Genomic DNA, 17181 nt, shown 5'->3' with positions numbered 1-17181 from the left:
TACCAAATTGGAAAATGTTGTGCTTTCCCATTCCATACACCTCTATATTTAAGGAAACTCAAAATAATGTTAAAATAAATTTACTAAAAAGGAACGGATTACTGATGATTGCTTTGAAAAAGGAAAAGCTAAGTCACCAGAATATTTAATGAAAGATTATAAGCTGAATGAATCTGTTAACCAGTTAATTTATTTATTTATTTTTATTTAACATTTGTTAACCGGGAAATTCTGACTTGGAACAAAGCCAATTTTCAGCGGAGGCCCAGGGAGAAACACTCCAGACACGTTTTTATAACATGGTACTTTTCTGAAGTACAAGCAAACACAGGAGGGTTATGGCTGACAAAGTTTGCAGATGACTGCAAACTGGGCGCCATAGTCGAAAACACATCTGACACAGATATCCTTCAGAAGGGCCTCACAGAAACGGATAACTGGTGCCAGAGCCATGGCCTAAAGTTAAATGCCAAGAAATGCATAGTCATACCCTTCGGGAAAAACAAGGTTACCCCTAGCTACCATATAGGTGGCAATCCACTGAGCACAGAAGAAGTCATCAGGGATCTGGGGACCCAGGTTGACAGTAGCCTTTCGTTTGACACTCATGCTGCTAAAGCAGTTAGGAAAACCTTCTACATTGCCCACCTGATCATGAAGGGATTCACATCTAGATCAAGGGAGGTCATCGTCCCCCTGTACTCATCACTCATAAGACCTATGATTGAGTACAATGCCCCATTCAGAATGTATCTGACCCGACACCTGCAGCAGCTGGAAAGGCCCCAAAAGTTCCTCACCAAAAGGATAAAGGGTCTCAAAAATATGTCTTATGCTGCCCGACTGAAAGAACTCCAGCTCTATTCAGTCTCATACCGCTTGCTCAGAGGTGACCTGTGCCTGACATATAAGGCCATGTCAAACCCTGATTTGATGAATATGCTTCACCTCAAAAAATCTAGATCCCTCAGAACCACAAGGGCGGGAGACTTAAACCTTGACACGGTTATTAATAGAACGTGCTGGAGGGACAGATTCATCACCCAGAGACTCCCTATGCTGTGGAACAAAATCCCGGTACATGTGAGGCAGAGCACCTCGCTGGCCTTGTTCAAGAGGAATCTTGACCAATGGATGGGGGATCGCAGATATACCCCAGGGATTACTTCAGTGTCACTGCTTGACAGAGGCACAGCAAAATAATGGGCATAGTTTTATTCAAACTAAAGGGGTGGCGAAAGCCAAATAACTATGGGCTAGGCTTATAAATGCCCTTGGGCAGACAGCCTAGTATGAACCTATGAACCTATGGGAGGAAACCAAAGCACCCAGAGGAAAACCAGATAGACTCCACACAGAAGGCACCCCAGCCAAGAATCGAACAGGAGAACCTCTTGCTTGAGGAGAAAACCCTACCGCTGCACCACTGCGCCATCCAAAAATAAATCAAGACGAAATTAAATGAATTTGTAGATAATATTAGTGAAGAGGAACAGAAAACTATTCCCCCATTAAAATGAATATATGAACACTTTCATCAAAGGTAGACTGACCAACAAAGGAAGCTTGTCCAAGTTACAGATGTTAATTATAAATAAATAATAATAGTAATAATTCTGATGCAAAATTCTAGAACTTCTTAGATACTGGATTAAGCGACTCAAGAGAAGGCAAGAATAAAACTTTTGTTACTTAAATCCTTTAGTCAAACTTCAAGTTTATACTGGAAACATTTTATAAGGAAATGTATATATGGCTGTTTGTTACTCCCTATAAAATCTCGAAGTTGCTTCTTCAGTTTGTTGGAGATTTCGTAAAGATGTAAAATCTGATTAGACACGCATGTTTATGGATTGTGAAAAATTACATATATACTGGGAAGAGATAAACATGTTTTAATGGGGTTATAGTCTGATAATTGTTCTTTAACTAGATCAATCATACTAATGAATGTTCCATTTCCTTTATCTGTAAAAGACAAACAAAAATGTTCTTGAATCTTCTGGCAGTAGCTAGAAAACTTATGACAAAAAGGTGGAACTCGAACCCAGTTCCTACAGTTAAAGAATTTTACATAGTACTGCTGTTAAACTTAAAAACTGAAAAATAAGTGATCAGAATAAGATCTATAAATCATACTAAGACTTTTAGTGGTTTGGGTTAGCCCTGAAATGTTGCTACCTAATGTGTGAACTGTATAAGATTTACATTGATTATTTAATGTATTCTTAACATTGTATAACAGTATGTGATGTTGAATTTCTTACTTCCAGTCTATATAACCTAAATATGATAAATTAATAAAAAAATTCTTAAAAAAAAAGTGCAGTGGCAGACAGTATGCTGTGCATTTCTTAGGATGACAACTGCAGTGGCATTCACTATGCTGCACATCTGAGGATCAGAACTGCAGTGACATTAATTATGCTGCATCTTCTATGGATCAGAACTGCAGTGACATTCATTATGCTGCACCTTCCTATGGATCAGAACTGCAGTGACATTAATTATGCTGCATCTTCTATGGATCAGAACTGCAGTGACATTAATTATGCTGCACCTTCTATGGATCAGAACTGCAGTGACATTCATTATGCTGCACCCTCAATGGATCAGAACTGCAGTGACATTAATTATGCTGCACCTTCTATGGATCAGAACTGCAGTGACATTAATTATGCTGCATCTTCTATGGATCAGAACTGCAGTGACATTCATTATGCTGCACCTTCCTATGGATCAGAACTGCAGTGACATTCATTATGCTGCACCCTCAATGGATCAGAACTGCAGTGACATTAATTATGCTGCACCTTCTATGGATCAGAACTGCAGTGACATTAATTATGCTGCATCTTCTATGGATCAGAACTGCAGTGATATTCATTATGCCGTACCTTCTATGGATCAGAACTGCAGTGACATTCATTATGCTGCATCTTCTATGGATCAGAACTGCAGTGACATTCATTATGCTGCACCTTCCTATGGATCAGAACTGCAGTGACATTCATTATGCTGCACCTTCAATGCATCAGAACTGCAGTGACATTAATTATGCTGAACCTTCTATGGATCAGAAAGTACAGTTTTGTACCTACCATAAATGTAGATGTTCGAAGATCCACATTGCTGCAGTCCTAACACTTGGGTAGTCCGCTGTCCCAGTCGGCCCGAATACCAAAGTATATGGCTGACGTCGGTCAAGGCGCATTAGTCTGACGTCAGGGTACAAATGCGCATGACCGACGTCATATCCTTAGTCTTTTCTTGCCCCAGATGTCAGAAGACCCCAAAAAGATAAGGCCAAAACCAAAAAACACCAAACACTCTTGTACCAAATATATATACAATATATACAAATTTACAAAGGTACAACCCCACCCACACAACCACCCCTAAACACAGAGGGGAAGGAGGGAGGGTAAATTGGACTGCAGCAATGTGGATCTTCGAACATCTACATTTATGGTAGGTACAAAACTGTACTATGTTCTTCATCCCACATTGCTGCAGTCCTAACACTTGGGTAGAATCCCAAAGCAGAGGTAAGGGAGGCTGGCAAATCATAAGGAAGCAGGAGCTGTCAACATGCCCTGCAAAATAGCCGTGGCAAAACCAGCCCTGGATTTAGAGTAGAGAGGAAGGTGGTAGTGCTTAGAGAAAGTATGCACTGAACTCCAAGTAGCTGCCTCCAAAATATCCTTAGTTGCCACCCCCCTTAGAAATGCTGTTGAAGTGGCAGTAGCCCTAGTGGAATGAGGCCTAATCCCAGCTGGAATCTCCTTGCCATGATGGGAATAACAAAATGTAATGCAAAACCCAATCCACTTAGAAATAGTTTGTTTTGACACAGGCTTGCCCTGAGAACTCAAAGCAAAAGAAACAAACAACTGCTGAGACTGCCTAAAATCCTTAGTCCTGCTTAAATAATAACGCAACTGCCTGTGTACATCTAAAGTGTGCAAAATCTTTTCCCCCTTATTTTGGGGATCTGCATAAAAAGTAGGCAAATGAATAGTTTGGTTTAAAGCCACACTAGAAACCACCTTAGGCATAAAGGAAGGATTAGTACGTAATGATACCCTGTCCTTATGGAAAATCAAAAAAGGCTCAACCGCCATAAGGGCCTGCAATTCAGAAACCCTTCTTGCAGAAGTAATGGCCAACAAAAAAGCAGTCTTCCATGACAAGAATTTCAATTCAGCAGTAGCCGCAGGCTCAAAAGGTTGTAGAGTAAGTTTCTCCAACACAAAATTGAGATCCCAAGCAGGAGTAGGAGCTCTACGTGGGGGTCTTATATTCTTTGCCCCTCTAAGAAATTGCTTGAACAAAGGATGAGAAAACAATGGTGGGTCACAATCATAGTGAGCTGAAATTGCTGCAGCATGAATCTTAATGGAAGAGAAAGACAAACCTTTGTCCAATAACTCAGTAAGATATTGAAGAGCCACACTCAAATTAGGCTCAGAAACCTCCAAATCCTTTGCTGCACTCCAAAATAAAAATCTCTTCCATTTTTCTGAGTACACTTTCCTTGTACTAGGTCTTCTGGCTTCCAAAATCACATTCAAAACTTGTTGAGGAAGTTGAGACCTGCTGTGTTTCAAAACAGAATATGCCAGGCTGTCAGATGAAGAGAGTGAAGCTTGACATTGAGTAGATGACCGTCCCTCTGAGACAATAGGTGTGGAATCAAAGGTAAAGGCCATGGAGGCTTCCTTACCGGACTCCTCAGTAATGGGTACCAGTGTTGCCGAGGCCAATCTGGAGCTATTAAAATCATCCTTGGCTTGTCTTGTCTGACCTTTAGGAGTACCTTTGGGAGAAGAGGCAGAGGTGGAAAGGCATACACATGAAGATTTTTCCAACTGAAAGAAAGAGCATCCACTTTCCAAGCTGTGTGATGAAACCTTTTGTGCAAAACTTTGGCAGCTGGTGGTTTAGTGGAGAAGCGAACAGATCTATGTCTGGAGTTCCCCATGACACTGTCAATTTCGAAATACATGAAGATCCAGTTTCCACTCGTGGGGATCCATGATTTGCCTGCTCAACACATCTGCTAAGGAGTTCTGTGCTCGGCAGAAACCTTGCCTGAAGAGTTAGTTGCAAGCTGAGCGCAGTCTCCCATAAAATCATTGCTTGCCTGCATAGAGGATAAGAATGTGTTCCCCTTGTTTGTTGATGTACCACATGACAGTTGTGTTGTCTGTTAGAACCAACACCTGCCCTGGAAGAAGTAACTCCTTGAAAGCCATTAATGCAAACTGGACTGCTAACATCTCCTTCATGTTGATATGTAGATGCTGTAGTCTGGCAGGCCACTTGTCTTGTATCCACTTTCCATTCAGATGAGCTCCCCAAGCTATGTCTGAGGCATCTGTCGTTAGAATCTGACTCGCCTCTGGCCGGGTCACAGAGAGTCCCTTGTTTAGGTGACATTCCTGAGCCCACCACAAAAATTCCTTTTGAATGCAAGGTATTATTTGAATGACAGTGTCCAAATCCTGGCAGTGCTGTGTCCATACATTTTTGAGGTACCATTGCAGCTTCCTCATATTAAGTTTGGCATTGGGAAGCACCAGAATACAAGATGCCATGAACCCTAAGGCTTGAAGGACTGTCCTTGCAGTCAGCCCGGACTGAAGAGATAGTTGATGGAAGTAAAGGGAAAGATTCTTTTGTTTGTCCGGGGTTAAAAAGGCCATCTGGGCTGCTGTATTCAGTCTCACACCCAGAAAGCACATGTCTTGAGAGGGTATTAGACTGGACTTTATTTCGTTCACAGAATACCCCAGGCATCTTAGCACTGCTATCACATATTCCAAATGCTGTAAGAGGTCTTCCTTTTCTTGAGCCAGAATCAGGCAGTCGTCCAAGTAAGGATAGATTTGTATTCCTTTTAGCCTGAAGTAAGCTATCACTGGAGCCAGAACTTTTGTGAATACTCTGGGCGCAGTAGATAAGCCAAAGGGCAATGCAGAGAACTGATAATGGGAATTCCCAGCTCGAAAACGCAGATACTTCCTGCAACTTAGTCTGATAGGCACATGAAGGTAAGCCTCCTTGAGATCTAAAGTTACCATCCAGTGATCTTTGCCCAGTAGAGGTAAAAGCTGTTGTAACGTCAACATTTTGAACTTGGGAATGTCCAGATAAGTGTTGAGGATAGATAAATCCAAAATTGGTCTCCACGTGTTCCCCTTCTTTGGTACTAGGAACAGGCGAGAATAAAATCCTAGGCCCTTTTCTGGCACAGGAACCGGCTGAATGGCCCCTATTTGGAGTAACAGAGAAATTTGCTTGTAAGCCTCTTTTCTTTGTAGAGGAGGAATGTCTGGCATGCCTTTGAAAGGAGGCAAGGTATGGAAATAAAACCTGTAACCGTGGTGAATGATATCCAATACCCATCTGTCCTGGGTAATTAAACTCCAATTTTCTTTGAAAAGTGCCAGTCTTCCTCCCAAAGGTGCTGCCAGACGAGAAAGCACTGGCAGCTGAAAAGGCAGGTCATTGGGTCTGTTTACGAAAGGGCTGACCCCTGCCCTCACCAGAAGATTGAGCAGGTGAACTCCCTGTTCTAGGCCTAAAAGAACCTTGAGCTCTGCCCCTACCACGTCTAGACCTACCCCTAGACTGGGAATCATAAGAAGGATATGTCCATCCCTTAGTAGGCCAATTTCTACTAAACTTGAGGCTGAACCTGCAAAAATCTTTAACAGTCTGCATAGACTTAGCCTTGTCCTCCATTTTCTTTAAAACTGCTTCCACAGGAACCAAACAACACATCAGACTGTAACGGAGCATCCAAAATCCTTGTCTTAACATGCTCAGCCAAATTCTGATCCCTCAGCCAGGCGTGCCTGCGAAGAACAGAACCAGTGGCAGCCACCCTCGAAGAGGCCTGCACAGCATCAAAACCACATTGCAAGGAATGCTTACCCACCTGTTCAGACACATGAACTAAATCCTGCAACTCTTTACACTCAATACCTTCCGCCAGAGCATCCACCTTAGACTGCAATTGTGAAAGGAGATAATTTTGATATTTTAACATGTGGAACTGGCAATTCAAAGCCCTCATGGCTAAAGTGGAAGAAGTATACACTTTCTTTCCCCATCTATCCAAAGCCCTTGCCTCTTTATCAGGAGGAACAGGATTTTTAACAACAGAAGCCTTAACACCTTTAGGCCCATGAGAAACAGTTTCTGGGACTGCCCTAGGACTCTTAAAAAGATACTTATGAGCTTCAAGCACCCTATAATACCTGTCCGGTTTAACTGGGGCAGGAGGCAAAAAATCAGGGTTCAGGGAAGCCTCTGCAAAAACATCTTCCACCACATCCAGAACAGGAGGTATAGCTAAAGGCCTATGCTGGGGTAAAAACAAAATTCCCTAAGCCTCTTCCTGGAATCAGAGAAATCTTGTCCTTCCCATTTAAAATGTTCCCTCATGGAATGAAGAGTCTCTGAAAAAGAAAAATCCTCAGGAGGAGAAGCCGAAGGAGTAGAATCATCTACATCAGAATCAGAATAAGGAGGATACTCCTGTAAGTCTTCAGCCGAAGACTCAGAAGCCTCCGAACACTGCTCAAAACTCTCAAGCTCAGGTTCCACCCTAGGCCTCTTATCAAGAGGGGGCATAGAACCTCTAATCATAGTAATCAAATCTTCTGCCATTTTAAGCATATGTTTCTTAGGCAAAGATCCTGAAGAACTAGGAGAGACACCCACTGAAGTTAAACCTGGCCTGCCTCTCAAAGAAGCCTTGGAAACAGAAGGGGAGGGCCTAACCACCTTAGGAAGGGAGGGGAGAACAGCCACCTGAGAAACCCCTTCAGCCTGGCCTACCTCCTGAGAGGACACATCTTGTAACAGTAAAGTCTCTCCCTGAGACTCCAAAGAAACTTCTGGCAGAACCTCCGGCTCCACCGAGCCTTCTAAAGAACCGACGTCCGGGACTGACGGTTCTTCCAACCTAGGCTTTGTAGCTTTGTCCTTGCGCTTTTTGGACGAAGCGGGCGTCGGAGCATCCGGCGGCATTTTATAATTACAACGCTTCCCAAAACTAACCTGGCACAGTCTAATCTTCTCTTTATAGTGCGTTTGTTAAATCTAGCACAAGAGCGACATCCAACAACGTCGTGCTCAGGCCCTAAGCAAGGTATACACAAGGTATGGTAATCCCTATGAGGTATCTGTTTCCCACAAGAAATACAGTTATTCACTTTTTCTGACATCCGGTTAAATACTGAGGCAAGAAAAAAACAAAATATTCCCCAACGGGGTACTTAGCCAACTTTGATTCGGTCTGAAACTCCGACTTCAGAAAATTTCAGAACGCCAACCTGCACTCGCAAAACTGCTTCTGCATCGGACCATGCGGCAAAAAAGACTAAGGATATGATGTCGGTCATGCGCATTTGTACCCTGACGCCCTGACGTCAGACTAATGCGCCTTGACCGACGTCAGCCATATACTTTGGTATTCGGGCCGACTGGGACAGCGGACTACCCAAGTGTTAGGACTGCAGCAATGTGGGATGAAGAACATCTGCAGTGACATTCATTATGCTGCACCTTCTATGAATCAGAACTGCAGTGATATTCATTATGCTGCATATTCTATGGATCAGAACTGCAATGACCGTCACTAAACTGCACATTGAGTATCAGAACAGTAGCAATAGGAACTATGCCACACATTCTGAGGATCAGAACTGCTGTCACAGTAGCTATGCGGTTAGTCCATGGAAAGGATGTGCAATGGCTGTCATTATGCTCTGCAGTCAGAATCAGAATGGCGGTGAAATGCACTGTACTGCACACTTTAAAGGATCCAAAACTGTAGTAACAGTTACTCGACTGCACACTCTAAAGATCAGAACAGTGGCAGTCACAATGTTGCATGTTCTGAGCCAAAGAAGTGTCTCGTGACTGGATTTCACATTTACAAAGCAACCACTTTATTTACAAATATAGCTCCTCATCAAAAAAAGTGTTTCATTAGCAATAAGTTTATTTGCACAACAGCCAAAGGATGTTCCGAGGTTCAATGCCACACCTTCATACGTGCCATTTCTATCTACATTCAAAGCGATACTCACATCTGAACGAATTATAAAGTAGGTCATCACAATCTGTAATTTATATCGACATTGCATGTTGTTCACTTTCATGTAGCATGGCGCTACATTCTACTGAACAGCAGCTGTCGTAAGAGTAGGACTACAATGTACCCAAAAATAAGCAACAGATCGCCACACTGTACTCGAAAATAAGCAACAGACTGAAGTATTGCAATTATGCAAATATCAACTCTACAATAATGGATAACTGGATGAAATGCATGCTTGATTATGGGACTGGAATTCCACCTTCCCAGGAGTACCGGTTCCTAACAGATTATACAAACATTCTTGCACCCCACAGTAAAGCAAAGTTAAAACTCTGCTTCTTTTACAATGTTTGCCAAAGTGGTCACCACACAAACATCCTATACCTACGTACATACTCAGTGGAATAAAAAGTAATTCATTTCAGCATTTTTCATTTTCTTTTCCATATGCAGGTGCAGACCTGGGTGGCATTCAAACCCCCTGGGTACACTCATACCTTATCAGTAAAGGAAATACAACTATTACACAAGTATTAAAGACTCTTCTGGTTAACTTGCTGTTTAAATGGCATTACGACTTCATTTCCAATCAAAGGTTCATTTATCACCAATGCGTCCTCATCAACCACATATGCCCTAAGCCATCATATAAATGCTAACTCAAGCATTTTTGTAATTAATCTCTTTTAATTCCAGTTTTTATGATGTTTTCGTTATAGGGATGCTTAAACATTTCACAAGAGACCTGTATTTAAACATTATATGCCTTATTACACACCACTAGTGAATTTAGCAGGTCACTTCCACCACACCCAATGGGATTTCAATAGACTTACGGATTCTCATTGTTCCATTGTTTATTGTTCTCTGCATTATCTGTCACAGGTACTGCAAGCATATTAAGATAATAAATAGGAAATTACCCATGGCAAGCTGATTCACAGATAGTTTACCTTTTGCTTCTGAGCATACTGCAAGGAATCCATCATCGGTTATTAACTTGAAAATTGGCCTAACTCCATAGGTGTCTCTTCCTAAAATCACCTTTCGATTAGCTGTGTCCAAAAGGATGAATGCAAACACTCCATCCAGCAGTTTAGCTGTCTTCTCTATCCCTACCTTATCATAAAGATGAAGGATTACTTCACCATCCATGCAAGTTTGGTATTCAAATCCTAGAGGTTTCTGCAACTAGAGGAAGAAAAGGGAAGATTATACCATGATAAATGCCCAGAGTATCTACACAAAATTGTAAAATACAAAAGTAACACTTCATTTGCTTCAGTAAAAAAGCAAAAATGCAAGTTAGGCAAGAATTTGCTATGGAACCAAAACATAATGCATAGCAGAACATACAACTTATAACAAAGTGATAAATACAATTTCCAAGTTCATTTGCTATAGAAATCAATCATGAATTGTGTCTAGAAATCCACAAACAGGAGGACATAACTTAGAAACAATGTCATTCTCACAGCACAGTGGCACCAGAAAATGTAGGGGGAGGGGTAGCCCATGGCCCGAAACACGGAGATGTCGAGTTGTTTAGCTTTACCAAAACAGATACATTATGTACATTAAGGAACCACCCTTGAAGTACTTACATGATCCACATTCTGCTATTACTAAATCATTTGCGTTTGTATGCAAAATATTAATTGCATTTGATAATTGGACGTTTGGTCCTTTCATACAGTACATCATATGTAATACCAAATAATGCAAATGAAGGACAAAACACACACAAATATTTTATAAATATATATATATATATATATATATATATATATATATATATATATATATATATATATATATATATATATATATACATACACACACACACATATATGGGTCTAGGACACATGCTCGACTAGCATATGTCCGAATCACAAATTATCGAACACACATAACGAAAATGCTTATCGAAAAGTGCTTCCGTGTATGTGTAGTTCAAAAAAAAATATCTACGTTTCTACAGGGGGGCTTCGCCCCCCTGCACCCCCCACACCCCCCTACTTTATTATTCTCACTCCGAGATCGCACTACAGTGGGGAAAAGGGAATTTTCCCTTACCTGCACTGTAGTCCGATCTACGAAACAAGCACACATAGACGGAAACACTTGTCGATGTTAAGCACTTTCGAGCATGTGTCCAGATCCCATCTATGCTAGTCGAGCATGTGTCCAGATCCCATATATATAATATATATTTATACACACACAAATATATATATATATATATATATATATATATATATATATATATATATATATATATATATATATATATATATATATATATATATATATATATATATATATATATACACACATACATACACACACACACACACACACACACACACACACACACACACACACACACACACTGTACATATAGGTCTATATTAGATACCCAAAATGATAAAAGAATGAACGCTCTTTACTGACACACAAACTCACTAAACAGTGAAGTTATGGAACAGCGACTTCTTTCCCCAGGGGGAAAAAAACTGCTGTTCCAAAAAAAAAAAAAATGGGATGCCCCCCCCCCCCCCACTTAAATATATCAACTCAGAGATCGCACCACAGTGGAGTAAATGGCAAAGTCCCAAGAACAGCCCAGCAATTTTTTTCCTGGGGTGGGGGTGGGGGGGGGGATCGCTGTTCCGTAACTTTGGTATTTAGTGAGTTCATGTTTTGTGTGTTAGTAAAAGAGCATTCGCTCTTTGTCGTTTCGATTATCTAATATAGAAGACCCATATATATATATATATATATATATATATATATATATGGTCAATATTACAAACCCGAACGTTTACCTTATCGAATCCCTAAATGTCTACCCATCCTTATCGAAACGCAAAAACATCGAACGTCCAGAAAAGCGAAACGGGAAATGTCGAATCGTCATGGTTGGCCTTCTGCAGTATAGCTCCGTAAGGTAAGTGTGCGATAGTTATGGACCTTAGGGTTAGGGTGCGGATTAACGTAGTTGCATAGATGGTAATGTATGTTAGATTTAGTGTAGGGTTTTGTTAAGTGTATGTGTGTGGATTAGTTAGTTAGTTTGGGTTTAACTTTTTACGGTAAGTATGCGATAGTTACGAACCTTAGGGTTAGGGTGTGGGTTAAGTTAAGTGTATACATGGTGGCATATGTAAGATTTAGTGTAGGGTTAGAAGTAGGGTTTTGGTTAGTGTATGTATGTGGTGTATTTAGTTTGTGTAGGTAGTATGTAGCGGGCGGTGGGGTGGGACAAGTATGATAGTTCGACGTTTTGAATTACGCAGTTTAGGGCGTTCGGTGTTTATGCGGTTTGATGAGGAGGGGTCGACGTTTGTGGATTCGATAAGATAAGCGTTAGAGTTTATAATATAGACCCTATATATGTACACACAAACATGTATGCATAATATATATATATATAATATATATATATATATATATATATTATATAATATATAAATGTATATATATATATATATATATATATATATATATATATATTATATAATATATATATATATATATATATATTCCTGCCTCAAACATGAGTACATAACTCAGAAACAATGTTAATGTCATACCACAGCAGCACCAGAAAATGTGGGGAGGGATACACAGAATTACAGAAATGAGGATATACTTATAATCACAAGTTTAACTTGCATGGTGTTCGGAGTTATCTACAATCTGGGATGAATATGACTATGTCTAGTTAAGCAAGAAAACTGTTTACAGCTCTTACTACAATTCCCGGACTATTTAAGGAGCGGTCTGGAAGTATCTAGTTCTGAATGACACTTGTGCCACTGACACTGTCATAACACAAGAGCAGTTGCTCATATGGAAAGGGGGGGCTCTCTGACCCCCTTCTTATTTCAAGGGTCCCAATGAGTATACATAATGAGGTTACCTAGATCTTTAACCAGAGTAATGGGAGCTATGCATATTCTCCTTGGAGGAAATGACTGGACAAATAAGAGAGGGTTCATGAGTTGAAGAAGAGTTTAGAGTTGCACAACAGGCAGCCATTTATAACTTTCTTGTCCAGATATGACATATGTTGGCAACTGCAAACTGGAATTCATAGCTAATGTAGAATACTGTGCAGTACTACCTGATATGGTTATGGCCCTTAACGCTACAAAAGGGGAGGGAATAACTAGATTAGGATGAAGAAAACTACTGACTGCATTACATTTCTATCAGCATCTGAAGTATCTTGCCCTAAGCTCACACAATTCCAGTACTCGGGTAATGTGAGGCAACACCAGCCCTCATGATTTCTTTCATCTTGAAGACCAGCAGTTGGGAGAAGTTGAAGAATGGCCCAGAACAAATCTGTCTAAGGTAGCTGTAGCGGTGTTAAAATAAAATTAAGGAGATCCAAAACCCTTTAATAAACTGTCATGGAACACTAATAGAATGTGAAGCCCTCTGAAATGAACAAACTTATTTCATCATTTTGATACATCCTTCCATCCTAGAGTAACCTGGTTACAGGAAGCAAGGGAAGTTACCGTGTACACAACCTCACCCCCTTTCACTCTAGAAGTAAGGAAGGAAAAATTCTCTTTGGGTAGCCTATGTCTAATAAAATGACCCTTATAAAATATCTGGGTAATATGAGTGTGCTCTTGCCACAGTAATATGGGGTAGAGTTACTCTGATTAAACTGTAATACGGTGTTATATTATTACCCAGTTCTTGATAAGCAGATAGCAAAGTGCTTACAAGTTTGGTTGGGGCTCATTATCTCGTTTGGCCAGGGATTTCTATGGCAATACACAAGCCCAATACGACAAAAAATAAGTAACACACAAGCTGATTTTTCTAGGATAAGAAACGGAATGTCTAACTTTAATTTTCGTGCTTGTAGAAACTAAATACAAGAACATGAGGAAGTCACAGTAAACAGATATCTTGATTACAAACAGATATAACTGAAAGGCCAGCACTGGAAGCTAGCAGCAACATGGCAGACAAAAGGTTGCTGTTGCCTACTTCCACACTAGAGGGAGCATGACAGAAGGCAGATGCAGAGGAGACAAGTAATGAAGCTAAAGACAGACAGCCGTTCAGTCTGTATAGTAGGGTTACTCCTCATTAAAGGAGTTATATATGCCTGCCTCTAATCCTAGTGAGAATTACGGGATGAGTCCAACTGGCTTTGATAGAGAAGATAGTTTGACACAAGCAGAACTTGGACCGAAGCTCCAAAGGCGGTGGTGTTTCCATATTCATAAAAGATGCACACAACTCCAGACTGGTAGCCCAACATAATGCATCAGAGATACTTCAGGTGCTAACATTGGGTAAGACAGCGATTCAGGTCGTAGCCTGCAATAGGTCCCCAACCATGTCCCAAAACTCGCACTCCACGTTCCTAAGCACCCGGGAGAATATTAGGGTACAACTTAACACCCTCTTACTAGGTGATTTCAACTACTCCTCCATTAACTGGAAAAACTACTCATGTACCAATACACTTGCCCAATGTTTCGTGGAGTTCATTAATTCCAATGCCCTGGGACCAGCTCGTTCTTACCGCCATTAGAGGTAGCAACATCCTTGACCTGGTCATTACTAACATGGGTGACCGTTGCTCTACACCAATACTCAGAACCTCCCTAGTTAGATCCAACCACAAACTAATCACCTTGGAAATCCACATCCCTCCAACCCCCCGCAAAGGTAACCACCATGAAAAACTTCTCCAAAGCTAACTTTGGGCTCCTAAAAACAGAGGTGGCTAAATACACAGCACCCATGCAAATGGAGAATAGTTGCGTGACTGCCGAATCATACACCAATGCACTGTACGAACATGTACACAATGCCTGAATCTTGCCATACCCAAGATGCTCTCCTCCAAAAAAAGGAAGCTAATCTGGTGGTCCCCTGCCATAAATAAACTCTACAACAGGAGGAACAAACTGATGCGGAATAAGATGAAGTCCCAAGATTGGAAAAACTCCCTTATCAGCCTCAACAAAAGTTGAGATCCCTCATCAAATCCTCTAAAGTTAGCTATGAAAACAGAACTGCAGCAGATAGTAAAGACAACCACAAGACCTTCTATAGTTATTTAAAGAATCTCCACGGCAATACCCAGATTTGCTCTGAGCTACTGCACAACGGTACCTCCTATACCGAACCAAAAGATATTGCCAGTATACTGGCCGACAGATTACTGCCAACTTTACCCCCCCCCAAAAGGACCAATCACAATACCAGTAGATTGCCAGGCACCCAGTATTCCTGCTGCACAGGTTAAAACAGCACTGTCCAAGGCCAAGAATACAGCTTTTATGGGACCTGACAATATCTCTGGCTGTGTTCTACATGAACTACAGAGTGAACTGGCACCTCACCTGTGTGCCCTATTCAATCACAGCCTCACCTCAGGCTTTGTCCCTAGCAAATGGCACACTGCTACAGTCATCCATCTACACAAAGGAGGAGCGACCACAGACCCTGAGAACTGTCTGATATGCAAAGTTATGGAATGCATCATTGTGGACCTAATAAACAAGGATATAGGGAATCTCCAAACTCTGGAGCCCACACGATTTGGTTTTGTGGAGAGTAGATCATGCCTGCTCAACTTGGTCGACTTCTTTGAGTCAGTCACCAGAGCTGTGGAAGAAGGCAAGGTGGTTCATACAGCCTACCTTGATATGGCTAAGGCTTTTGATACCAATCCCTACTCAGGAATCATATAAAAACTCACTAAGCTAGGCATCAACCCCTATATCACTAGGTGGGTTGCAAACTGGTTCACAGATAGAACCCACAGTGTAAATTTAGCTGACTCCAAGTCAGACTGCCGACTAGTCATGAGTGGAGTCCCACAGGTTTCGGTCCTGGGTCCTCTCCTGTTTGGTATCTACTTCTCTGAAGTCCAGGCCAACATGAAGGGACTCTGACAAAGGTTGCGGACGATTGCAAGTTGGGAGCTATTAACTCCACAAGTGATGTTGACATCCTACAGAAAGGCCTCACTGAGACAAACGACTGGCGTCAGAACCATGGCCTTAAGCTCACTGCCAAAAAATGTGTCGTCATCCCCTTTGGGGAAAACCCGGTTCACATGAATTACCACATTGATGGTAGTCCACTTAACACAGAAGGCCTTATTAAGAGATCTGGGAACACAGGTTGACAGCAACCTCTCGTTTGATCACCACATTGTCACTGTGGTCAGAAAGCCCTTCTATGTGGCATACCTCATTACTAAGGGTTTTGCATCCAGGAAGGAAGAAGTCATTGTCCCCCTCTACTCTTCCCTCATTAGGCCAGTCATAGAGTACAATGCCCCATTTGGCATGTACCTCACTAGACACCTGCAACAACTGGAGAGGCCGCAAAAGTACCTCACAAACAGGATCCTAGGCCTTAAACACTTGCCCTATATGGACAGACTCTTAAAAACTCCAACTATTCTCTGTCTCATATCACCTATTCAGAGGCGATCTCTGCTTGACTTACAAAGCCATGTTTGACCCAGCTCTGTTAGAAATGCTACATCTAAAGAAATCCCATCCCTCTGCACCAAATGCTCCAGAGACCTCAACCTCATTACCACAATCAACAGAACATGCTGGAAGGACAGGTTCATAACCCAGAGACTGCCCATGCTATGGAATAGACTTCCCATACATGTCAAGCAGAGCACTCTTGATGACTGGATGGGAAATGGAAAATTCACCACAGGGATAACTCCAGAGACTCTACTCTACAGAGGCACTGGGAACCAAGGTCGGGTGGCACTATGCCAAGGTAATCCTATGGCTAGGCATGTAAAGGCTCCAGGGGCATTAGGCTAGTACACACCTATGAACCGATGGAAGAGAAGTCCAAGGAAGTAAAACTTAATCTGAACTGGATTTATCCCACTTGTACAGGAAAGCCAGGGGCATTCCACAAGTAACTGCTAACTTTTTTATAGAGTGGGGGCCTAGTCAAAGGATACAGATAAAGTTCCAGCTTTGTATTACTCTTCATGTTTGGCTTTGAGGAATTTTGGGAAGAATGAAAGTCTGTCTGTG

General features: G+C 41.5%; 1 protein-coding gene across 2 annotated transcripts in view; it reads right to left on the bottom strand.

Annotated features, from left to right (window-relative positions):
- ASNS (asparagine synthetase (glutamine-hydrolyzing)) overlaps window positions 1-17181 on the bottom strand; it is a 580006-nt gene that overhangs the window by 419993 nt on the left and 142832 nt on the right. For both annotated transcript variants that reach the window (XM_044066497.1, XM_044066498.1), the window contains exon 3: window positions 10072-10309. In XM_044066497.1, coding sequence (XP_043922432.1) covers window positions 10072-10309 — 238 coding nt within the window. The remainder of the gene's footprint in view (window positions 1-10071; window positions 10310-17181) is intronic.

This window comes from Protopterus annectens, chromosome 3.part1, assembly GCF_019279795.1.
Source record: "Protopterus annectens isolate FY-2018-M chromosome 3.part1, PAN1.0, whole genome shotgun sequence".
NCBI lineage: Eukaryota > Metazoa > Chordata > Ceratodontiformes > Protopteridae > Protopterus > Protopterus annectens.
The sequence above is the reverse complement of the archived record's forward strand: the minus strand, read 5'-3'. Positions and strand labels throughout refer to the sequence as shown.